The sequence below is a fragment of the Limanda limanda genome, chromosome 11 (assembly GCF_963576545.1).
Source record: "Limanda limanda chromosome 11, fLimLim1.1, whole genome shotgun sequence".
In the NCBI taxonomy this organism is placed as follows: Eukaryota; Metazoa; Chordata; class Actinopteri; order Pleuronectiformes; family Pleuronectidae; genus Limanda; species Limanda limanda.
The window spans coordinates 22,820,753-22,840,755 of record NC_083646.1 but is presented as its reverse complement, the minus strand read 5'-3'; the positions used below and the strand labels follow the sequence as shown (position 1 = coordinate 22,840,755).

Here is a 20,003-nt window from a genome sequence, read left to right as displayed (position 1 = left end):
TCTGCCTCCAGAGCTGGATCAGTGATTGCTGGCCTCCTACTGTCCCAGAGTTCCTACTCATCACCTGCTGCTACAATTATTATAATTCTCTCTCACTCTTTCTCTTCCCCCCCTCTCCTCCTTCCTATCTCAACCCAACCGGTTGAGGCAGATGGCCACCCGCCCCGAGCCTCGTTCTGCTCGAGGTCTCTTCTTTCTTTGACACTCTCAGTGTTTCCTTGACACTGTCACCAAGTACTGGCCCATGGGGGAATGTAACACAATCAAGAACTAGATTAAAAGTGCTCTGAGATAACTTCTGGTGTGCTTTGGTGCAAGATAATTAAACAATTAAATACCTTACCCTTCACCTACCGTACCTCAGACATTTACCTATAACCCAAATTCAGCCAAACTGCCCTCAATCTGTACGAGGTACAAGCAAACACACACACATACAGGAACACACACATTGTCGTTCACATCATTTGTCAGGCTGGTTTTGAATGGTACTGAAATCCTGGTGCTCCTTCTCCCCAGAAAAAAAAAATCCCAATCCGTTGGCTCTGACATGAGCTAAATTGTGAGGCTAGTGCCTGGGTGGGTTTTTCTTCCTTTCTCACATTGTGTACCTCCTTTCCCTCTTCCTCAGTGAAGTGTGTCTGGCCATTATGCACAGTGACATTCTTTGTCTGAAGGACACGGGCGTTCAGCCAAGAGCTGCACTGGTCCATCCCAACCATTTAATTGAAACCATAAAAGAACTTTCTTTCGGCACAAAAGCCCTCATGTGGTCTTTGTTGCAATTAGATTGACCAGAAAGGCCAGGGAACCTGATAAAAAGGGATTAGAAGAAATGTATTGCTGGGATATTATGTTGAGTGTGACACGGCAGCTTGTGGAGGAATCAGGAAAGGCCTGACCGGGCCTGGGGTTGGTCAGGCTTAAGGGCAACCCAATGATTAATGGAGTGGTCAAAGGCTACACTTAAAACCCAATTTCACAAGGAGAGGTGACTCGGCGGCACAAGAGGCACAGTAAACTACCTAGCCCCCCCCCCTGGTCCAACACAGCACTCAACAGCTGGCTGGGGCTCAACTGTATGACGCTGCCCATTGTGTGGGAGCAGAGCTTAGCCCACACAGCATCCAGCTCCTCTATTAACTTAAGATTTAATATTAGTGGAGGAATTAAGCTGTATACTTATTTGAGTAGTACTACTTTCAAAACAGATCACTCGACTTAGCATAATGTAAAAGGTGTCAAATATTACCACATTCCCTAACTGTCAATTTAAAGAAATGTTTTAAATTCAGTGCTTACGGTTTTATTATTGGTGCTTAAAAGATCTAACAAGCTCCTACGACTCCGCTGCACACTGGTTTGAAGTGTGTCTCTTAGAGAAAAGGGGACCTTTAATTCAATTTTCTAGTGTAAATGTTGTTTGAAGAAGATTTTATTTTACATCAGGCTGATATCATTAACTGTCTCCTTTGCTTTCAATCCAATGAATGCAAACCTTTCCTGGATAATTCTATTGATTCTTTGAAGAACAGACCTGCCGGGGATTTTATTTTCTCACCTTCACGTTTTACTCTAACGCCGGCTGAAGATCTGCAGATCATTTCTACTATAAACCCACTTCACTGTGACATGATTTCAGCTTTCATCCACAGCGGGCTGCTTCAAGGTGGATTAAGGCTCGCTGCAGTAAAACCAAAGTTATTCTCAGCTCCATCACGGCCCTGTCCTCAATACCATCGCACTTTATAAATAGGCAACCAAATAGAGCACTGTTACATCTGAGTGCAGCTCCGTGTGTCACTGTGCATTCACACTGAGATTGTGTAGGTTTGTTGAAGTTATGTTGCATAGCTTCAAGTGATTTTTCAGGTTGTCCTCGGCTCCATCCTGCTCTTTTTAAATGGCATGTTTCATTTTGTAACACATTTTTCTTTCTCTGTCTTATTTGTTGCAGGATAAAAGAAGAAAGCACATACATCTGCTTTATTCAAACTGCCCTCCAATGGATACAGCTCATTCTTTGGGCATTCTCCTTCCTCCCGGTTTAGTTTCATCCTCCAGTGTTTCAGATTTCACTTACTTTCATTACCACGGCTGTACAGAGGTGGGAGCATCTGAGGAGATGGGTTTACTGCAGCGGACAGGTGAGTGCACTCAGTCAATGCTAATAAGGGCGACTGATGGTCTCTGTCTGAGTGGTTCAAATAAAAGGTAGGTGGAGTCCATTTAGCTCTGAGGCTCCACTGTGTCTGCTGCCCTCTCAGAACAGTCGGGCTGCTGTCCCGTCAGCGGCTCGTCCCTGTCACTGACTCACTGAAGACAAACTCAGAAACTGAGGCCTCACACCGTCTCTGCACTGCACAACAGTGCTGTGAGAGAGTGCGTGTGTGTGTGTGGTGAGGTGTGGAGGGTCAGCTGGTGTTGTGAATCAGGCCGCTGAAATGTCAGACACGGCTTCTTCTCAACACCAGGGTTCCTCCTCACCACTTCCTGCTGTGGATACCATCTCTCCTCAAAGACTGTCGATTAGCTTATGGCCGCTATGTGTGTGTTCCATTAATGCTGCAGGAGCAACGGAGGAATGGATGTAAATTGTATAAGTAGTTCTTATGTGTCCAAAGCTGCTTGAATACAGATTTTCAATTTGCCATTTTAATGTAAAACGCTTTGTGTTTGATTTCCTTGCCGACATCTGTATCTTTAAACTATAACAAACTATAAACGTTTGAATTATGTGCCACAGATGTTAATTATATTGCCACTTCAAAATATCTGAAGCAGCTCAGCAGGTCTGAGCCTACACATGGTTTTGTATTGGTGGCAGGTAAGAAATCTCAGTCCACTGGACTTCTATTCTAACCCTATATTAAGCCTCCCCATTCAGCAGCATATTAACAATTTACATTATTGTTGCAAGCAAATATCATTATTTTTAACTATTGGTAACTAATTATATTTTGTCTTCATGAGTATTCAACACGTCTAGAATCCAAACTGTAAATGATTCATAAATATGTATATAAATGATTTCTTTAACTGTTTGTGTGTATACTTATAAATCATTATATATGACAACATCTATGTTAGATACAATAAATAAAACAATTAAAGAAGTTTCATAAGAGAAGTAATAACTATTAAGAAATACATGAATAAATCTTTGTCCGTTTATCTGCTTTGTTTTACAATAAGATACTGATTTTAAAAGAATTCTTGAAACCTAAAATATATTTGTTTATTGTATTCAAATGTAAAGAACACATAAATGCCAAATGTGAGAGTAAATCATTTTTTTAGACGTATTGCAATATTCTTATTGAACACTGTTGACTCTCAGATGCATTGTAAAAAATATGAATTTGCCTGAAGGGGACTTAGTCTTGCGTGTAGTGCTCAGACAATGGCTGGACTGGGTCCATACATACATTAACTGCTGAACGCAGCGTATTTGTAAGTGCAGCGTCTTTATAGATTTTAGTCTTGGCTCTGATGAGAGACTGTGATTTCAGTGAATTTTTGACCTGTCAATAAATGTCTCATGACTGAAGCAACAATCCCCGTGTGTGTGTTTGTTTCAAAGCTCAACACTCAGTGGAAAGATTTCTACCTTCATATACTTTCTGACATAATAAAAAGTACACACATTAATGCATTGTAAAGCTTTTACTACTTGACACACATGCACACACACTTACAGTGCTGTCCGACATTAGGAGGAACGTAGACACATTCCAGATTTGCAAAGTGAGTGACGATCCATGGACACTTAGAAACAGTCAGAATGTAGAATGTACCATTACATTGACTCACAAGGCCAAATGAAAACGGTAGGTAGAGAGACAGAGATGGAGATAAATAAAACACAGAGATAAAGGCAGTGAAAATAAAAAGGCAGACTTGTGTTAGAGAGAACTCCTTGTACCTTCAAGGACGTCACTTAACAATGCTGCACAACATCACACACTAGTCCTCTTAATCTTGGATACTTCATTCAGGTAGGCGATGAATAACTTGGTTCCCTCGATGTAGTTGTACCTGGGAGAGGAAGAAAAGAATGAGACACTAAACGAGTTTTGTGTTAAATTTCCCTGTGGCATAAATTAAGACTTACAAAGCTCTACGGAAGCTGACTGACATATTTTTAGAGTCTATTTGATATACATATATATATATATACACATATATATTTTATTCTGATATTAAAAGTGTGTATGATCTTGTAGCTGTTTAGCCATTTATTCTGTTCATTCTCCAGGTTTCTCTGGATACACGCGTACACACACTACACACGCACACACGCACGCACGCACGCACACACACACACACACACACAAACAAGGTTAAGGGATAGTGGAAGATGAAGAGAGGAAAATACTGCTGGAGGTGAAGATTCCACACCAATAAAGGTTGCTTATAAAACCTAAATGAACCACGAAGAAATGAGCTCTGGAGTCAAACCTGCTCATTTTCTCATTCTGCGAGTGCAGCCCGTCATCAAAGCCTCCAATGGGCATCATGATGATGCTTTTCCCCGTCACATCCTGGAAGGTCTTGGCGATGGGGATGGTCCCGCCCTCACGGATCAGATCAGGATCCATGTCAAACACTGCAGAAGGGACGACATATTATATTAGTAAAGGAAATGCATTCTCAGGTACCACAGAATAAAACAGACAGACATTTGTATGAATTATGTGTCATTTAAGTAAATATTACTTGAGCACTTTATCCCATTTCAAACACAAATGCCAAACACTTAATACAAGATAAAAACAAATAAAAAATAACGTTAAGAGCAATGTGAGAGTCATAAAAGAGGCCAAAGCTGTAATATAAAGTAACACCATGAAACCAACTCCATAAAAGTTTAGTGTGAAGCCAGCAAACCTCTGCAGGCGAGTTCTTCCAAACCTCTGAGCCCTGCGTCAAAGTTTTAATCGAACCATCTTAAAAAAGCAGCATGAACCAGGCCAAACATCTCAGGCTACGATGTAAACTCATGGTTAAAAGGTCAATAATGCCACTTGAGGAACGTGAGAGGTATAAAGTCATTTCTGAAACTAGGGGAATAATGGCAGCTGTATTTTCTGTATTCTGCCCAATATGTCTTAACAAGAAATTATTCAAGCAAAACCAATATGGATTTGTCTCTCTGCATTTACATTACAATTGCAGTTAGAGGCCCACGTAATGGTGAGTCATATAATGATGGGGGGCAGAACTCTTTCTAATTTGGGTGTATTCAGGGATGAAGCAGAATTTGACGTGTGCATACGTTTTACTGACGAATATACTTTGATGTCAGAAAAAGACCAAACCAATATGAATCCAGAACAAGAATGGGACCAAACCTGTACATGGAACATGTGTCGCTGCTGATAAATAGGATAATGTTGTATAATTAGATGTGTATTACCATTAGATCATACCCTGTTGGTTGGGATCAGTAAAGTACATTCACTCAAGTAAAGGGTGCTGGTGAATTGCTACTTGCTATGTTACATTACAGAGGACAATATTATGCTGAAAAAACTATTAGATTAGATTAGACTAAGAAGTTACACTAAATATAAAGAGTATTATAGGCTCAGCAGAAGCTGGTAAAAACATTTCTCAGTATCCATAAAAAAGTGTTAGCACCGAATTTGGTAACAGCTGCAAATACACCTTGAATATACCCACAGAATAAAACTCAGAGTCTGGATCACAAGAGGAGACAGAAGGACATACTGTATTTATATTATTGCTGCTTGTATCATATTATATTTATTTTTATAGTTGTATTTAGTTCCATTTTGGTTTGCTTCAGCTCTACTATCTGTGTGAAGGATTTGGAGGCAGTGGCTGATTGTTGGTGAAGAGCTGTACCTCTCTTGACAGCCGCCCTCCCAGCCTCATAGAGAGGGTGCTGAGTGTCCACCAGCCAAGGCTTTGCTCCAATCACCATGGTGACTTTCAGCTTGTTGGGACTTTTCCTCTTGGCGAACACAGAGTGAAGGTAGTCCGTTACCTAAAGCATCAAAACAGGGTGATAAAGAGCAGAGGGAGGAGAAGAAATAATTTGCTTTAATTTTCAAAAAAAGAAAAATCAATGTGGGCAATACCTAGGGTTGCAAAATTCCGGGAATATTTAAAGTTGGAAACTTTCCATGGGAATTAACGGGAATTAACGGGAATTAACTGGAATTAACGGGAATAAACTGGAAATGTTGTGGGTAATCTATACTTACTGTATTTACCTTGTCATATACAGACATATATATAAACATTTTTTTTGTTATAGGCTGATTTGAGCCCTGAGGAAACTTTGGGCACTTGACTTTATGCTTCTGCATCTTTGTGTCATTATTAACATAGGTCTTTGCACAGTATTTGCAAATATACACAGCGTTTCACATTGGCTGGGGTGAAATGTCTCCACATTTGAGAGTGCACGTGGCATTGTTCTGTAGAATAAGATGAGAAAAAAGTTTGTAAAAAAACACTTATGCAATGCCAGAGTTATAAATAGTTAGCCAAACAATTGGAATCGTCTGTAAAATAATTTTACAATTGATGGATAAATCAATGGAAATAGGCTAGATGAACAGATGAACAATCCTCAATCAGCATGCATATATATTTTCCCCAGTTATATCATCGAAACTTACCTAACTAGTCCTGCACACTACAGCAGGCCTCAATAGCCCATACATATTAATAATAGAGTTTTGAATGATTTTTTTATTGCTCAGCGTTTAATTTGCGTATTTTTTATTTTTTTTCAAAATTCCCCAAATTCCCGAACTTAACTTCCCATGGAAAGTTTCCGGAAATTTACCGGAAACTTTCCGCCCCTTTGTAACCCTAGCAATACGACAGCAGAGCATTCACGTCCCGTTTTACCTGTTTCTTGACCATTGCGGGCTCCATGTTGGGAACCTGTCTGATGGAGAACTTGGCCGTGACCTTAGCTGGGATGACTGTCTTTGTGCCGGGGTCGGAGAAGGCCCCCTCAATGCCATGGATGGTGACGGTGGGGTAACGCCACACGTGGGCCAATAAGTCCACCTGTAGGAAACACAGGAGAGAAATGAATCTGTCTTATTGCATTGATCTAGTTTGATGTCTGTGGAGGTGGCTCATCGGGCCATGGAGAGAGAAGAGAGACTGAGAGACACACACAGAGAAAGACTGAGACAGAGCTGCCCCCAGAAAGATGTTATGTGTCAGGCTGATTTATGATGATTAATGGAATTTATGCTTGTTGTTTTGATTGATTTTGAAAACAAATGATGAAATCGGTGAGCGGCTGTCTCCTGGTCGATGCTACCAAACTGGTGGTGGCCAGGGACGTTGCCACCATCATAAATTATGTCCATTTTCTTAACGAATGTCTCACCTTGTTGCTGTACATGAGCTGGTCGACCCCGACCTTGTTCTTGTAGTTGTCCATGTCGAACTGGATGTCCTGGTACATCTTCCACTCCTCATCAGAGAGAGGAGCCACAGCCTCCCTGATCCCAGGAATCAGGATGTTACCACTGGGGCTGATCAGCGTATCTGTGGAGCAGAATAACAACATGAGGGACCTCTCCTCACACATTGTTAACATCAGCGGTGTGGCCTAGGGGGTAGAGTGGTCGTTTTCCAAAAAGAAGGATGCTGGTTCAATCACCACTCTTCCCCATCTGCATGCCGAAGTGTCCTTGGCAAGATACTGAACCCCTAAATGGCGCCTCATAAATGATGAGTATGCTAATTGTAAGTCGCTTTGGACAAAAGCTTTTGCCAAAAGCTTTTGCCAAATGACATGTAATCTATTGTAATGTAATGTTTTGTCAGTGAAATAACAGGTTGACTTTCCTGGAGGTTTTCAGTACCCAGCTCAGAGACACATCAGTAGGGAAGATGCTTTCAATCTTACGACTTGAAAACCTCATAGTTTGATCAAAATTTGTAGATGACATATGTGTAAGTTTGGGTACCCGGAGCAAAAATGTAAAATTTTATGAAAAGAATTTTGTTTGGTTGTATGTCCTCAACAGCTTTCTGGACAGTTCTGTTTTAATTGTGGTCTCACACACATTTAAGAGCAGTAAGTTTGAGACATGTTATCTTTCACATCCAAACACTTTGTTACTGTGTCAGAACTAAAGCTGTTTTTAGACACTACCTCTGGGTAAAATCCGTAGAGTTTACCTGCAGTTTGCCTTTCACACATGCACAGTGCAGCAGGAGGCTTTCTGCATGAAACCTCTTTTCTTCCCAAGGAAACTCATAAGAATTGTTTTGCATACCTGATATCATCCACATTCATTAAATTATTCATATCATATTCTTTTATCTGTGATTTTGAGAAATATGTTTCTTTCTTTAAACTTTTATCACACAGAAACCTTTCAAGAACAATACCATGTTCTGTCTCTATTATGAACCTTAGGTGTAAATGCTGTTAGACCTCTTGATTAAATCACTAACTTATTATTACTCTGTCTCTGAATAGAGGGTTTGCATATTCAGGGACTGTCATCATGATTGCAACTATAATGGTGTGTGATTGATCCCATGTAATTGTTCATTATGTGGAAAAAGAAAATAATAAATAAAAGAAAATAAACAAGACATGGTGACAGGATGACCTCATTATTCAAGTGTGTCCCACTGAGCTGTGATAAACCCACACATGGCTGCAGTCACATTGTGTTGTTTAAACTGTAATTATGAGCTGCCAAGAAACATTTCTGTCTCTGACTTTTAATTCCAAGTGAGAAATATTGTGAATGTCTTAAAATGACAATATCACTCGCTGAAAAGAACTAAAGACATGTCAAAAAACTGTTGACAGAATAGCTGCTAATTAAAATGAAATCCAATTTTAGCAGATACAATAGAGTCAGCTAATTTTCTAGGAGTCTAACTATGTTTATTATCCTGCAGCACAAGCAGGGTAATGTGTCCACCCCTGTCTGTGTGTGCACGGACAGAATATTGTTTACTTAAGAGTTTTTCTGCAGACGACTCTGGAGCTGGTTTGTCAAATTTCAAGGTCGACAGAAATATGGCTAGAAAAAAAAATAAAGCTTATTATGATCAGAAAATTATTACCCTTATGATAAGTGACATTATTAAGAAGTCACAAAGAAAAATGAAATATCCCATGGTTCAAAAGTTTCTTTGCATCCTATAGGACTATAGACAGTACCTCAAGCTTAAATAATAATTAAAAAAAAGAATGAATGATCACATGGTAGGATTGATGTCATGGTGACATTTATAGTGGCAATATTACAATATCAAAAAGTTAGCTTGCCTTATTGGGGTATCTCTGATTCTTTTCATTTGTATCTAATTTCACTTGCTAAGAATCCATAACACAAAATTATTATTTAGGATGTTTATATGTGCGACTTCGACGTTAGCGCTACACACCTCAACCTGCATGAATGGGTGTTTTTCATTGTGTGCTGTGTTTGCAGAGATATGTTTCCACAAATAAGAACTTATTGCATATATTGTGTGGGTACTGGGACAGATACAGTGTATCTCAATACACTTGCTAGTTAAATAAACACTAAATAAAAGTAGAATATACAGTATTCTATTGTAGATGCTACACAAAAAATACACTCACCAAGAATGCCAATAAGGTCCGTCATTGGTTCAATCACAGCTCCTCCATACACTCCAGAATGTAAATCCTGTTTAGGTCCTCCAACCTGCAAACACACCAGAGGAACTTTCACCATGAAGCAGCAGCACACAGGTTCAGACTGAGTCTATGAGCTGAGAGTTAGAAACTGTTTGTTCAAGTCAGATGTTCACGGTATCCAACCTCAGCAAAGAAGTAGCAGTTGCCTCTGGTGCCGTAGGTGAGGGCGGGTCGTCTGCTGAGCCAGCCACAGTCTGAGATGATGATGTAATCCACATCAGACAAGAAGGTGTCTCTCTGGGCCACGATCATGGCGTCCAGGCCGTTAGAGCCCGTCTCCTCCATGCCCTCAATGACAAACTTCACATTCACCGGCAGCTCCTGGTGGATGACATTGAAACCATAGCTATTCCATTAGATGTGTTTGGCTCTGACTGACTGTGACAGCCAGTATAGTTTGGTTGGCGGGTGACATATTGGAGGAGAGACTCATCTGAAAACAACATTTTTGGAAGATTCATTTTACCAACACCTACACAGGCTTCCAGCATCTGGCCGATGCCTTTGGATGTGCCTATCCAGTCGTGTTATTTTTCCAAGACAATGTCTAGACGAGGATTGTGGGAACAGACTGCTGCAGTGACTTTGCAGAAAACAGCAGTGACTTTGCAATTAGTTTGGCTGAAGCTCGACTCTCCTCTCTTACTAGCCCGAGGCTGCTCTGTTTGTTCCCACTAAATCTCTGGGGGAGTTCACTTAACTAAAAACTTCTGCTTGAATATATGGGAGATATCTCCCTGGGTCTATCTTGCCTATGCAATCTCTCTCTCTCTCTCTCTCTCTCTCTCTCTCTCTCTCTCTCTCTCTCTCTCTCTCTCTCTCTCTCTCTCTCTCTCTCTCTCTCTCTCTCTTCCCTTTTCCCCTTATATTCCAAGTGTTCTCAAGAAAAAGATTATTTGCAAATATGTGCTCTAATCTGTCCTTTGCTCTCACTTAAGGTCACGCTGCCGCCACGGCTCCCTCGCACCTTTCATTCTGTTAATCTGTGGTGTTAAAGAACAGGCCGATATAAGAGCGGTGTTGAACTGCTTCCACTCACCATGTTGAGGGCCTGGTAAGCCTCCACAGCATGGATCCAGGCTAAAACTGGGGCCTTGTTGTCTGATGCTCCTCTTCCATACAGGTTACCTAAAAACACAATCACACAAGAGACAGATACAAAGAATAATCATACCAGTCACTTTCAAGCCATTTCTAAGCAGCTGCTGTGCTCTGTGAAAAACCTTGATTTCATAACTTTGTCATTCTCCGACATTATCAGACCACTCATAAGTTAAAGGCAATGGCTTGGTTGGGATTTTGTAATGTTTACTTTTAAATCACTGAAATCAGAAGTCATTTCAAAGTCAACCTGATCAGTTAATATTTGATTTGATATACAAATACTGTACTTCAGGTGTTTGTATTATTTTATATTGTTGTGTTTTTATATTTTTCCCAAATTCAGTCTGGGAAACCACTAGAATTTAGTGACCTGGGTTTGGCTACACGGTTTGAACTGGTAGAGACGACAGAGGAGTTGTGAGGAACTCACCACGGATGTCAGTCAGGTTGTAGGGTTCTGTTGCCCAGCCGTCCTCTAGCTTCGCTGGTTGGACGTCCACGTGGCCGTAGACACACACTGTGTATTTGTTGGAGTCATTGCCAAACTGAGCTGTCACCACTTTCGGCAATGCTAATGTCTGGCCATTGGGAAGCTGCAGACATTAAAGGAGACTCGACATCAGTGTGAACTGCTGCACTGATACATGTAAATAACTTTCCATCCCTCAATCATTTCGATTTTGTAAGCCTGTGGTGCAGCATGTGCTCTGGTTGTATTAGTTTCAACAGGAAAGCTCAATACAATCTGAATTTGTGCATATTTCTCAAATATTGTGGAATTTCAGTCTTTCACAGTTAGTGAGAGTATGAGACCGATTTTAAGGAGGGCAGAGGTACTTTGTGTCAAAAGATCATCTGCTACACTTCATGTTTTGGTCTCTATTACTGGAAACACCTCATGTTTCATGAAGCAGCTTATGAGGAGGTCGAATTATTCCCGACTCCACTGTCATCCTCCCTGCCGAGCCAACCTCATCATTGATTATACCCAGAGCTCTGATATCTCAGACAGTGCATATGAGAGGCAGCCCTGTCACTGACCTCTTGTTCTCCGATGTCCACCAGCTCCACAGCCCCTCCCATCAGCCTCAGCTTCTGAGCAGTCACCTCCATCATGCGGTGCAGGTCTGGTCTCTTCAGGACATTACTGGAGTCACTTTCAATCGCAACCCAATCCCGCAGCGCCTAACACACAGTACACACAAAACATGTACATGTAACCATCTGTTTCTAATCCTCCTAGCATCCTGCAATGTGATATAGCACAACTACTGTAAGCTGCTGGTGTCCAGTGACTAAAAGATGCCTCGATTTATTCTTCATGAAACAATGCTTGATATACTGCCACCTTAGGCTAAAGCTGCCTTTATTTCCCTGAGCAGTGGAAATATGCAACCAACACTGATGACTCTTATATGAAGTATTTTGGAATCATGTGTCTTCCCACTTTGACAAATGATTCTGCTCAACAAACTTGAGTTATTATCATAATTCTAGTGTGATGCCCTTTAATCTAATCAGCATTTAAATGTGTCTTCAGATTTTCAAAATGATCCCAGTCATAAATGAGACTAGCGGGAGAAAGAGGGTGTGGAGGTTGTCAACTTTGAGGAAGAATTCAAGCCTGTTAAGCAACAGCGCCACCTACTGACCAGCGCGGATACATTTTTGTTGTGCGTAGGGTGAATACACGTTTCAGATGTGTAAAGATCATCTACATCAGTTTGAAGCACAAGCATCATCCAGTTTTGTTTCTCTTTTTTTATATTAATACTGTTTTAACTTTGAAAGGGGAATAACAAACATCAGTTCTCCTACAATGCACACATGACGGAAAGGTCTATATCAGGGGTGTCCAAACTTTTTATCCCGAGGGCCACATACAGAAATAAATACGAAGGTCTGGGCCACTCACGCCGCCACGCCCCCCTGCCCTGGAGCGGACTGTTGACAATCGCGTTGCTCAGGGCGGGGGGGGGGGGGCGTAACGGTGTTAACTGAGAAGTACAATACAGTGGGCCATAGTCCATTACATTACATTTAGCTGACGCTTTTATCCAAAGCTACTTGGACCCTCGGGTGCATTCAAGGGCACCCTCGGGTACAAACCCAGAACAAAAAAAATCAAGAAAGTACAATTTCTTCAAAAATAGAGCAAAACTACAATAAGTGTGCTATAAGTAAGTGCCATTTAAGTGCTACTAAATTGTTAGTTTCAAAAAAAAAAAAAAAAATTTTTTTTAATTTTTTAATTTTTAATTTTTTTGAGGCGGGCCAATTTAAAATGGATGGCGGGCCGCAGATGGCCCGCGGTCCGTAGTTTGGACACCCCTGGTCTATATACACACATTACAAATATTCAACCGTTACACAGAGGTTTAAATTTCTTGGGTTCACTTTGCTCATGTTGTTTAATTAAGCTGTTAAATATACTCCAATACTCAATATACACATTTATATATTACAATAATTCCTTATTGTTTCAGAAAGGTTATAGATTTTTACTCATGTATATTGGATACATTGTTTCTCTTATTTGTACAATATTTGTTATTTCTAGTATAATAATAGATGTGATACAGTGAAAATGTATATTCTGTTGTTAGTGTGTCAATAAAACAATAAATGTGGCTGTGTTTAAGAGTGACTGCTCAATAAAGACATTATTCAAATGATAGCAACAGCATGCTTATTAATGACAGCCCAGTGTAGATGGACTCATTCACACTTTATATATATATATATATAAAGTGTGAATATATATAAAGGACTTCTCGATCCCTCATCCATTCACATGCTAAGTATAGTTGAGTAATACCATCAAAACATAGAGTTTATTATGTCTTTCTTATTTCTTATCTCTGTGGTGTCGATATATCAAACAACAAATCACATTTAGAAGCTCTTATGGATTTAAAGTGTTGCATCACTTGTAAGAGTTAACAGCTAAAAAAATCACATTCAAGTGTGCACAAGTCTCTGGTGTGTGCAATAGTCTGAATAAGACACTGCCATGTAAACAGCATGCACGGATCACCGTGATGAAAATGGTCATAATCTGAATAAGCAATACTAATTTTTAAACATTATTTAGATCTTAGTCATATTACAATGACCTATATCAGAGTCTTTGCAGAATTTATGGCATTGACCAACCACTTAATGTCATAATCAGACTGTGCTCTGGTACATGTAAGCAGGAATATAAATGAAGCAATCTCTTAGAAACTCATGTTATCATCATAATCAGAATACTGTCGATGGTCAGATATATGGTTTCCATGTTAATGCAGTAATAGTCTTATTATCGTCTTGGAGTTCAGTGGGTATTTCATAAAGCATTCAAACTTCAACAAATAATAAAACCCCCTGTTATGGAAAAAAGTAAAAATTTAAATACATTTTCATTACCAAGATATTTGATTATTTGTAGCTCTAGTGTAACGTCATGATGAAATTTGTATTGAATTCTGTTGACTGGACAAGAGTTTTATGGAACATTAAGATTGAGATGATCAAATACCTCCTCCCATACGTCTTTAATAGACTGAGTTCAGTGCTTGAACTGTTCAAAGTGTCTTTTTGTACCTCAACGTAATCTTCTTCATGGCTGTCGACGTACTGTGCCAGCTCCGTATACTGGAAAGCCTGGACGGTACAAATGACGAGCAGGACAGAGAAGAGAACTGGAATATTCATCTGTGGCCGAAGACAGAAAAGAATCATGAATTCATCAGATTATGTAAGAAACATCCCAAATTACAGTGAGCACATGCAGGGCTGCAGATCTATCTACAGAAATCTTAAGGAAATTAGTTCAGATTCCAGCAGCCAACAAATAACTGATTTTTCTTTCTGAATATTTTACATGTTTTAGTCTTCTTTGGCTGTCCAATATTCGGTGTTGAAATATTTTCAGTAAATTCGATATACAGAATTAATCATCAATTTCTTTATTGATCAATCTTCCAACTTCTCAAATTATACAGTTTAAAGTAAATCCCCTTACGGTGGAAAATACAATTTGTCAAATGACACAAATTCAAAGAAACAGCCTCAACAAACTACATTCACTGGATGACCTTTTCTCTTACCTTTTCTCTGCTTGAGGTTCGTGTGTGTGTGTGTGTGTGTGTGTGTGTCAGTCCCCTCAGACAGGCAGACTGTGGCCCTCTGTTGTTTCCTGGACGTTTATATACCCTCCCCTCATATCTCATTCCCACTGGGCCTCCAGGGGTCACACAGTCAAACATTTCCTGACATTCTGCCAAGACAGCTGACAAATTAAATTTTTCTTGCTGACAGGAACAAGAGTTACACTCAATCTATTGATTGAATTCTCCGGGAAAGCACACAGGAGTTCAGCAGGAACAAAAGCAGCAAGGTGAAATAACTAAAATTCCTCCTGTTTTAAAATCTCCTCGCGAACCCTGATACAAAGACAGAGCGGCTTTTCTTGTTCCACATTAGGAAAGTGTCCCGTCATGCAGTACTTAACATTGAGCTACTTGTCAGCATTCCTTATATTAGATAATCACCTTGAGTTTCTGTGAAACTTTTTAATCCTGTCAACTCTTCATGCTCATTGGATAAATTGTCCTCAGTAAAACTTCCTTCCTCCACAGTGGGAGACAGGACAAGAACCTGAGGATTTGTCACACTCACAATTTAATTTTCCATAAAGATTTGAATTAATCCTCATGAAATACAAACTGTGATTTGACAGAAAAAAAAATACCTGGTTTCAATATTCCCTTATCTGAAAGTGAAGAAAAGCCAGTTGGAACAATGGCTTGTTGATAAGTAGACACCAGAAGTAATTCTGTGCAGTTAAAAAACTTCACATTGAATCTAATTTGTTGTAGGGCCTTGTTCCTGCACTAATCAATGTTATATTTTTATATTTAAATTAAGAGTGAACCAAATTAATTATTAAAGCCATTATAAGCCCACAGGGGTTGGTGCTGGGAATTTTGTTTTAATTCCCTGCTGAGGAAATAGACCATCAGACTGAGTGATCAATTCAATGATATCAAAGTATTTAATTAATGGTCAAGAAAACAATTTACAGAGAATAGAGTTGAACACAAACAGAGTTTCTGAGTGAACACTTGGCCAAGTGGGACAGAGCCTTCAATACCACTGCGGGTATCAAGGATCTGACGATTTGGCAGAGACAGATGCCGGCTTAAATGCCTAGTCTGACGTTCACTACATTATCTTCAGATGCCAAGCGAGAACCTATCAGAAAAGAGGCAACAGCATCCTCCTCTCCTGAGGGAATAGACATTAGTTATGCTGCATATCTGGGCAAAATCAACTGATGCAGATGTCATTGTTCTGTCGGAAACGTGGCTCAGTAAATCTTATTCTAACAAAGCAATCGCCATCAAAGGGTATAATGTATTTAGGGCTGACTAAATTTGATTTAATGTAAATGTCCTGCAGTCCAAATCAATCAGTAAACAGTTTGAGTTCTTAGCCATAAAACTTGACATTTCAAATGGGTTTTCCATCACTGTTGTGGGCTGCTATAGACCCCCATCAGCTACTGCTGAAGCGCTAACTTCTCTGAATCAGCTATTAGCTGAACTGACCTATAATGAAATAATATTAACTGGTGATCTAATTGGGATTGGCTAAATTCTAACTCTGATGCCTCCAAAGATTCCTGTGTTTCATTGAATCTTACGCAGCTCATTGAAAGCCCCACACACCCCAATTTTAAGTGTCCAGATAAATCATCTTTAATTGACTTGTTCTTGACTAATGTCCCACACAAGTATTCTATATCAGGTGTTTTTGCAATGATATTAGTGACCACTGTGTGATTGCTGCAGTCAAAAATGCCAAAGTTCCAAAATCCAAACCTCGTATTTTGATAAAACGTAATATGAGGGCCTTTGTTGAACAGGCGCTCTTCCGTGATTTATATGATCTTAACTGGGATCGTATTGAATTAATTAATGATGTAGAGACTGCATGGCAATTTTTCTCTGAAGGATTATCGTCCCTGCTTGATAAGCATGCTCCCTTCAGAAGATATAAGGTTAAGGGGAGGGATAATCCCTGGTTCACGCCCGATTTAGCCGATCTACTGCATAATAGAAATCTTGCCTGGGCTAAGGCCAGAAAGACACAGTTTGAGGCAGATAAAGTTATATTTAGGCAACTCAGAAATAGTGTTACCTTTCTTATTAAAAAACGACCCTAAAAAATTTTGTAAAGCGATCAAATCTATCTCAGCCACTGATAATCATAGCGAACTCCCACCCTGTATTGTTAACTGTAACTGACAGGACTACTATACTTGATTGTTTTAATATTAATTTTTCTGCCTCTGGTTCCTTATTCTCTCGGTCTTCTTCCACGACTGCTATGCCTGTCCTCAATATTGCGTCTTCTGCCCCAGATGTTGGAGCAGTAGGGTCCCCCCCTTTTGAAAGGGGGGGACCCTACTTGCTTGAATAATTATCGACCCATCTCCAAGTTGTCCATCCTGTCAAAGGTCCTTGAAGGTCTAGAAAACGATCAGTTGAAAGATTTTCTCCATACTAACAACATTCTCTCCCCATACCAATCTGGCTTTAGGAAACAACACAGCACAACTACAGCCTCACTCAAACTCACTAATGATATAATAGACTGGCTGGATCAAAAGAAAGTATGCATAGCTCTCTTTGTTGACCTTTCTAAGGCCTTTGACACAGTGGATCATTCCATTCTGAAGCAACGCCTGCTTGATATAGATTTATCTGAGCAGGCTGTTGGCTGGTTTAATAATTATCTGTCTAATAGAAAACAATGTGTTTGTTTTGAAGGCAGCTCATTAAAGTGAAGTGCCTGTGTCTCCACCCAGCATTTTGTCATTACAAGGGTATGAAATTGAACTTGTTACAAGTATCTCGGCATTTTAATTGATGATCGACTTTCTTTTAAACCACATGTAGAAAATCTGGTAAAAAAATTAAGAGTGAAACTGGGATTCTTCTTCCGTCACAAATCTTGTTTTTCTTTTTTTACCAGAAAAAAGTTGATTGCTACCACTTTTCTCCCTGTACTTGATTACAGTGATCTCTTATATATATGAATGCCCCAGCAAACTGTCTGCGTTCTCGACACTGTATATCATGGTGCCTTAAGGTTTGTCACTGGTTGTAAAGCCCTCACTCAACGCTGCATCTTATATGCTCGAGTTGAGTGGCCATCTCTGGAAGCACGCCGCCTTATACATTGGCATATTTTTATTTATAAAGCTATCTTGGGTCTGCTCCCCCACTTCTTATGTAATTACATCTTTAAATCCCAGAGCAATTACTGCTTAAGTTCAAATTATTTTTATTTATTAATTATGCCCAAAGTTCACTCTGAATTTGGTAAGCACTGTTTTAAGTTTGCTGCACCTGCTGCTTGGAATGCACTGCAAAAAACTCTAAAGTTAAAGGAGCTCATAAACCTAGAAACTTTGAAGACTCGTGTGACAGAAATTGGAGCGGCTTCATACCGCACTTGTTCTTGTTTTGGTGTGAATCCAGAGCTTTAGTCTTGTTGCCTTTTCTTTTTTCAAATGTATTTTATCTGTGTTATGTGATTTCTGTGTCTTGTGACTGTTGAAATTTTTTGTATGCTGCTGTCTTGGCCAGGCTTCCCTTGGAAAAGAGGTCATTGTATCTCAACGGGACCGACCTGGTTAAATAAAGGCAAATAAATAAAAATAAATTAGAACATCAAATAGTCGCAAGGTCATCTATGGCCAAACTAACAGACATTTACTGGTATCAGGCAGACGCAAACATTACGTAGAATTTATATAGATGTTATTTAGGTCATTCTACCTGGACTTTTAGCATAGTTATGTAAGAACAGAATGATTGTGTTACATTACAAAGAGAACAGTTAAAACAGTAAATAATTTCGATGAAAGGGTTCTCCTTGCTTACTTTCTTCTAGTTGCACATGTCCCATGTATAAACAATTCTGAACACATAAAGAACTAAGGGGGCAAAATGAAGACTTATAAAATGATGTGTTTTTGCTAAAGAGAACAGAGAGCCATTTAAACAGAAGGATTTAATTGAATATGAAAACTGTATTGGGTTATTTCATAATTATGTAGTTATTATCTGTAACGTAGACATAAGTGGTTATCTGAGTTCACAAAAGCCTTTCTGACAGTTTCAATCTATCTTCAACAGAACTGCTTCTTTTTTGTTTTTGGCTCCACACTGAGTAAAAACTATGAAGATGTGTGTGTGGAAAAACTCCAACCAGCCTGGTTGACACCAACAATCATGTCACAGTCTGATGTGAGCATCTGGTCTGTGGCATGGTTATATGATCTGAGCTGTTGCCACGTGATTGGTTGATTGGATAATTACATTTGGGAAGTAAGCATGTGTAAATTCTCAAGTGCTCTGTGTGTAGGTATTAGTTCGCAAAAAATCCATAAAAGTCTGCAACTATATATATATTTTTTGTGATGTAATAAATAAAGACAGGTTATGAGTACTGGTTACTTAAAGGAGCGCAACTAAGTCCTTATGGAAATAGTATTGAATTCCATTTATTCAGCCAATAAATCAAATCAAAACTCCTCTTATTGGCCAATAAAATATAAAATAATGAATTCCATCCCAGTGTGGCGCTCCTGTTACTCTACTACATCTTTTATTTCCTGTGAACAATGTTAATGTTTTACTAGAGGAAATGTTTTAATTCACTCTCTCAATCCAAAGAATCATAAAAGGTGAGTGTTAAACTATGTATGATAATCATTTCACTACATAAAGCTCATCTCACCTGTGACTGTCAAAGTTGAAGTTTCAATGGACAATTACAACTCAAATGTTTATACGAGGGGTGAATAGTAGTTATAAGTCGCTGCGGTCATGATTTACTGATTCTATATTTGAGCAGGATCACATCCACTTGATCATGATTCTGAGCAAACACATGGACACTTTTCATTACAGTCCAGCAGGGGACACAGATTTTCTGGCACATTCGTCAAAATAAATGCCCATACTATTAAACAAAGAATAATAGATAACCAGGATTGCACAACCCTTGAAAGTACAAACTATAAAATACAATTTCTAAAATTTCTAGGACTGCAAAGCAGCACTGAGCGGGCCCGGGCACATGTGTTTTGCCTTTTGCCTGAAAAAAATAAATATTGACACAAAGAGCTGTTCAGGAAAACTTT

At 39.4% G+C, this 20,003-nt stretch overlaps 1 protein-coding gene across 1 annotated transcript; it reads right to left on the bottom strand.

Annotated features, from left to right (window-relative positions):
• Window positions 1-3,651: 3,651 nt before the first annotated feature.
• On the bottom strand, window positions 3,652-14,948 carry cndp1 (carnosine dipeptidase 1). Its single transcript, XM_061081636.1, has 12 exons — window positions 14,893-14,948; window positions 14,387-14,497; window positions 11,840-11,983; window positions 11,229-11,391; window positions 10,734-10,822; window positions 9,818-10,015; window positions 9,617-9,701; window positions 7,385-7,545; window positions 6,889-7,053; window positions 5,872-6,013; window positions 4,462-4,609; window positions 3,652-4,038 (listed from the first exon to the last, which is right to left on the bottom strand). The coding sequence occupies exons 2-12, from the start codon at window positions 14,495-14,497 to the stop codon at window positions 3,960-3,962; spliced, it is 1,485 nt and encodes a 494-aa protein (XP_060937619.1). The 5' UTR covers window positions 14,893-14,948; the 3' UTR covers window positions 3,652-3,959.
• Window positions 14,949-20,003: the final 5,055 nt, after the last annotated feature.

What these genes read in the sequence shown, in the direction of transcription:
- cndp1 (XM_061081636.1), bottom strand. Translation starts at nt 14,497, where the DNA reads ATGAATATTCCAGTTCTCTTCTCTGTCCTGCTCGTCATTTGTACCGTC. An exon ending in TGGACATCGGAGAACAAGAG is followed by an intron (nt 11,392 to 11,839) that starts GTCAGTGACAGG and finishes TAATGTCTGCAG; the next exon opens with CTTCCCAATGGCCAGACATT. An exon ending in CAGAATGAGAAAATGAGCAG is followed by an intron (nt 4,039 to 4,461) that starts GTTTGACTCCAG and finishes TTCCTCTCCCAG; the next exon opens with GTACAACTACATCGAGGGAA.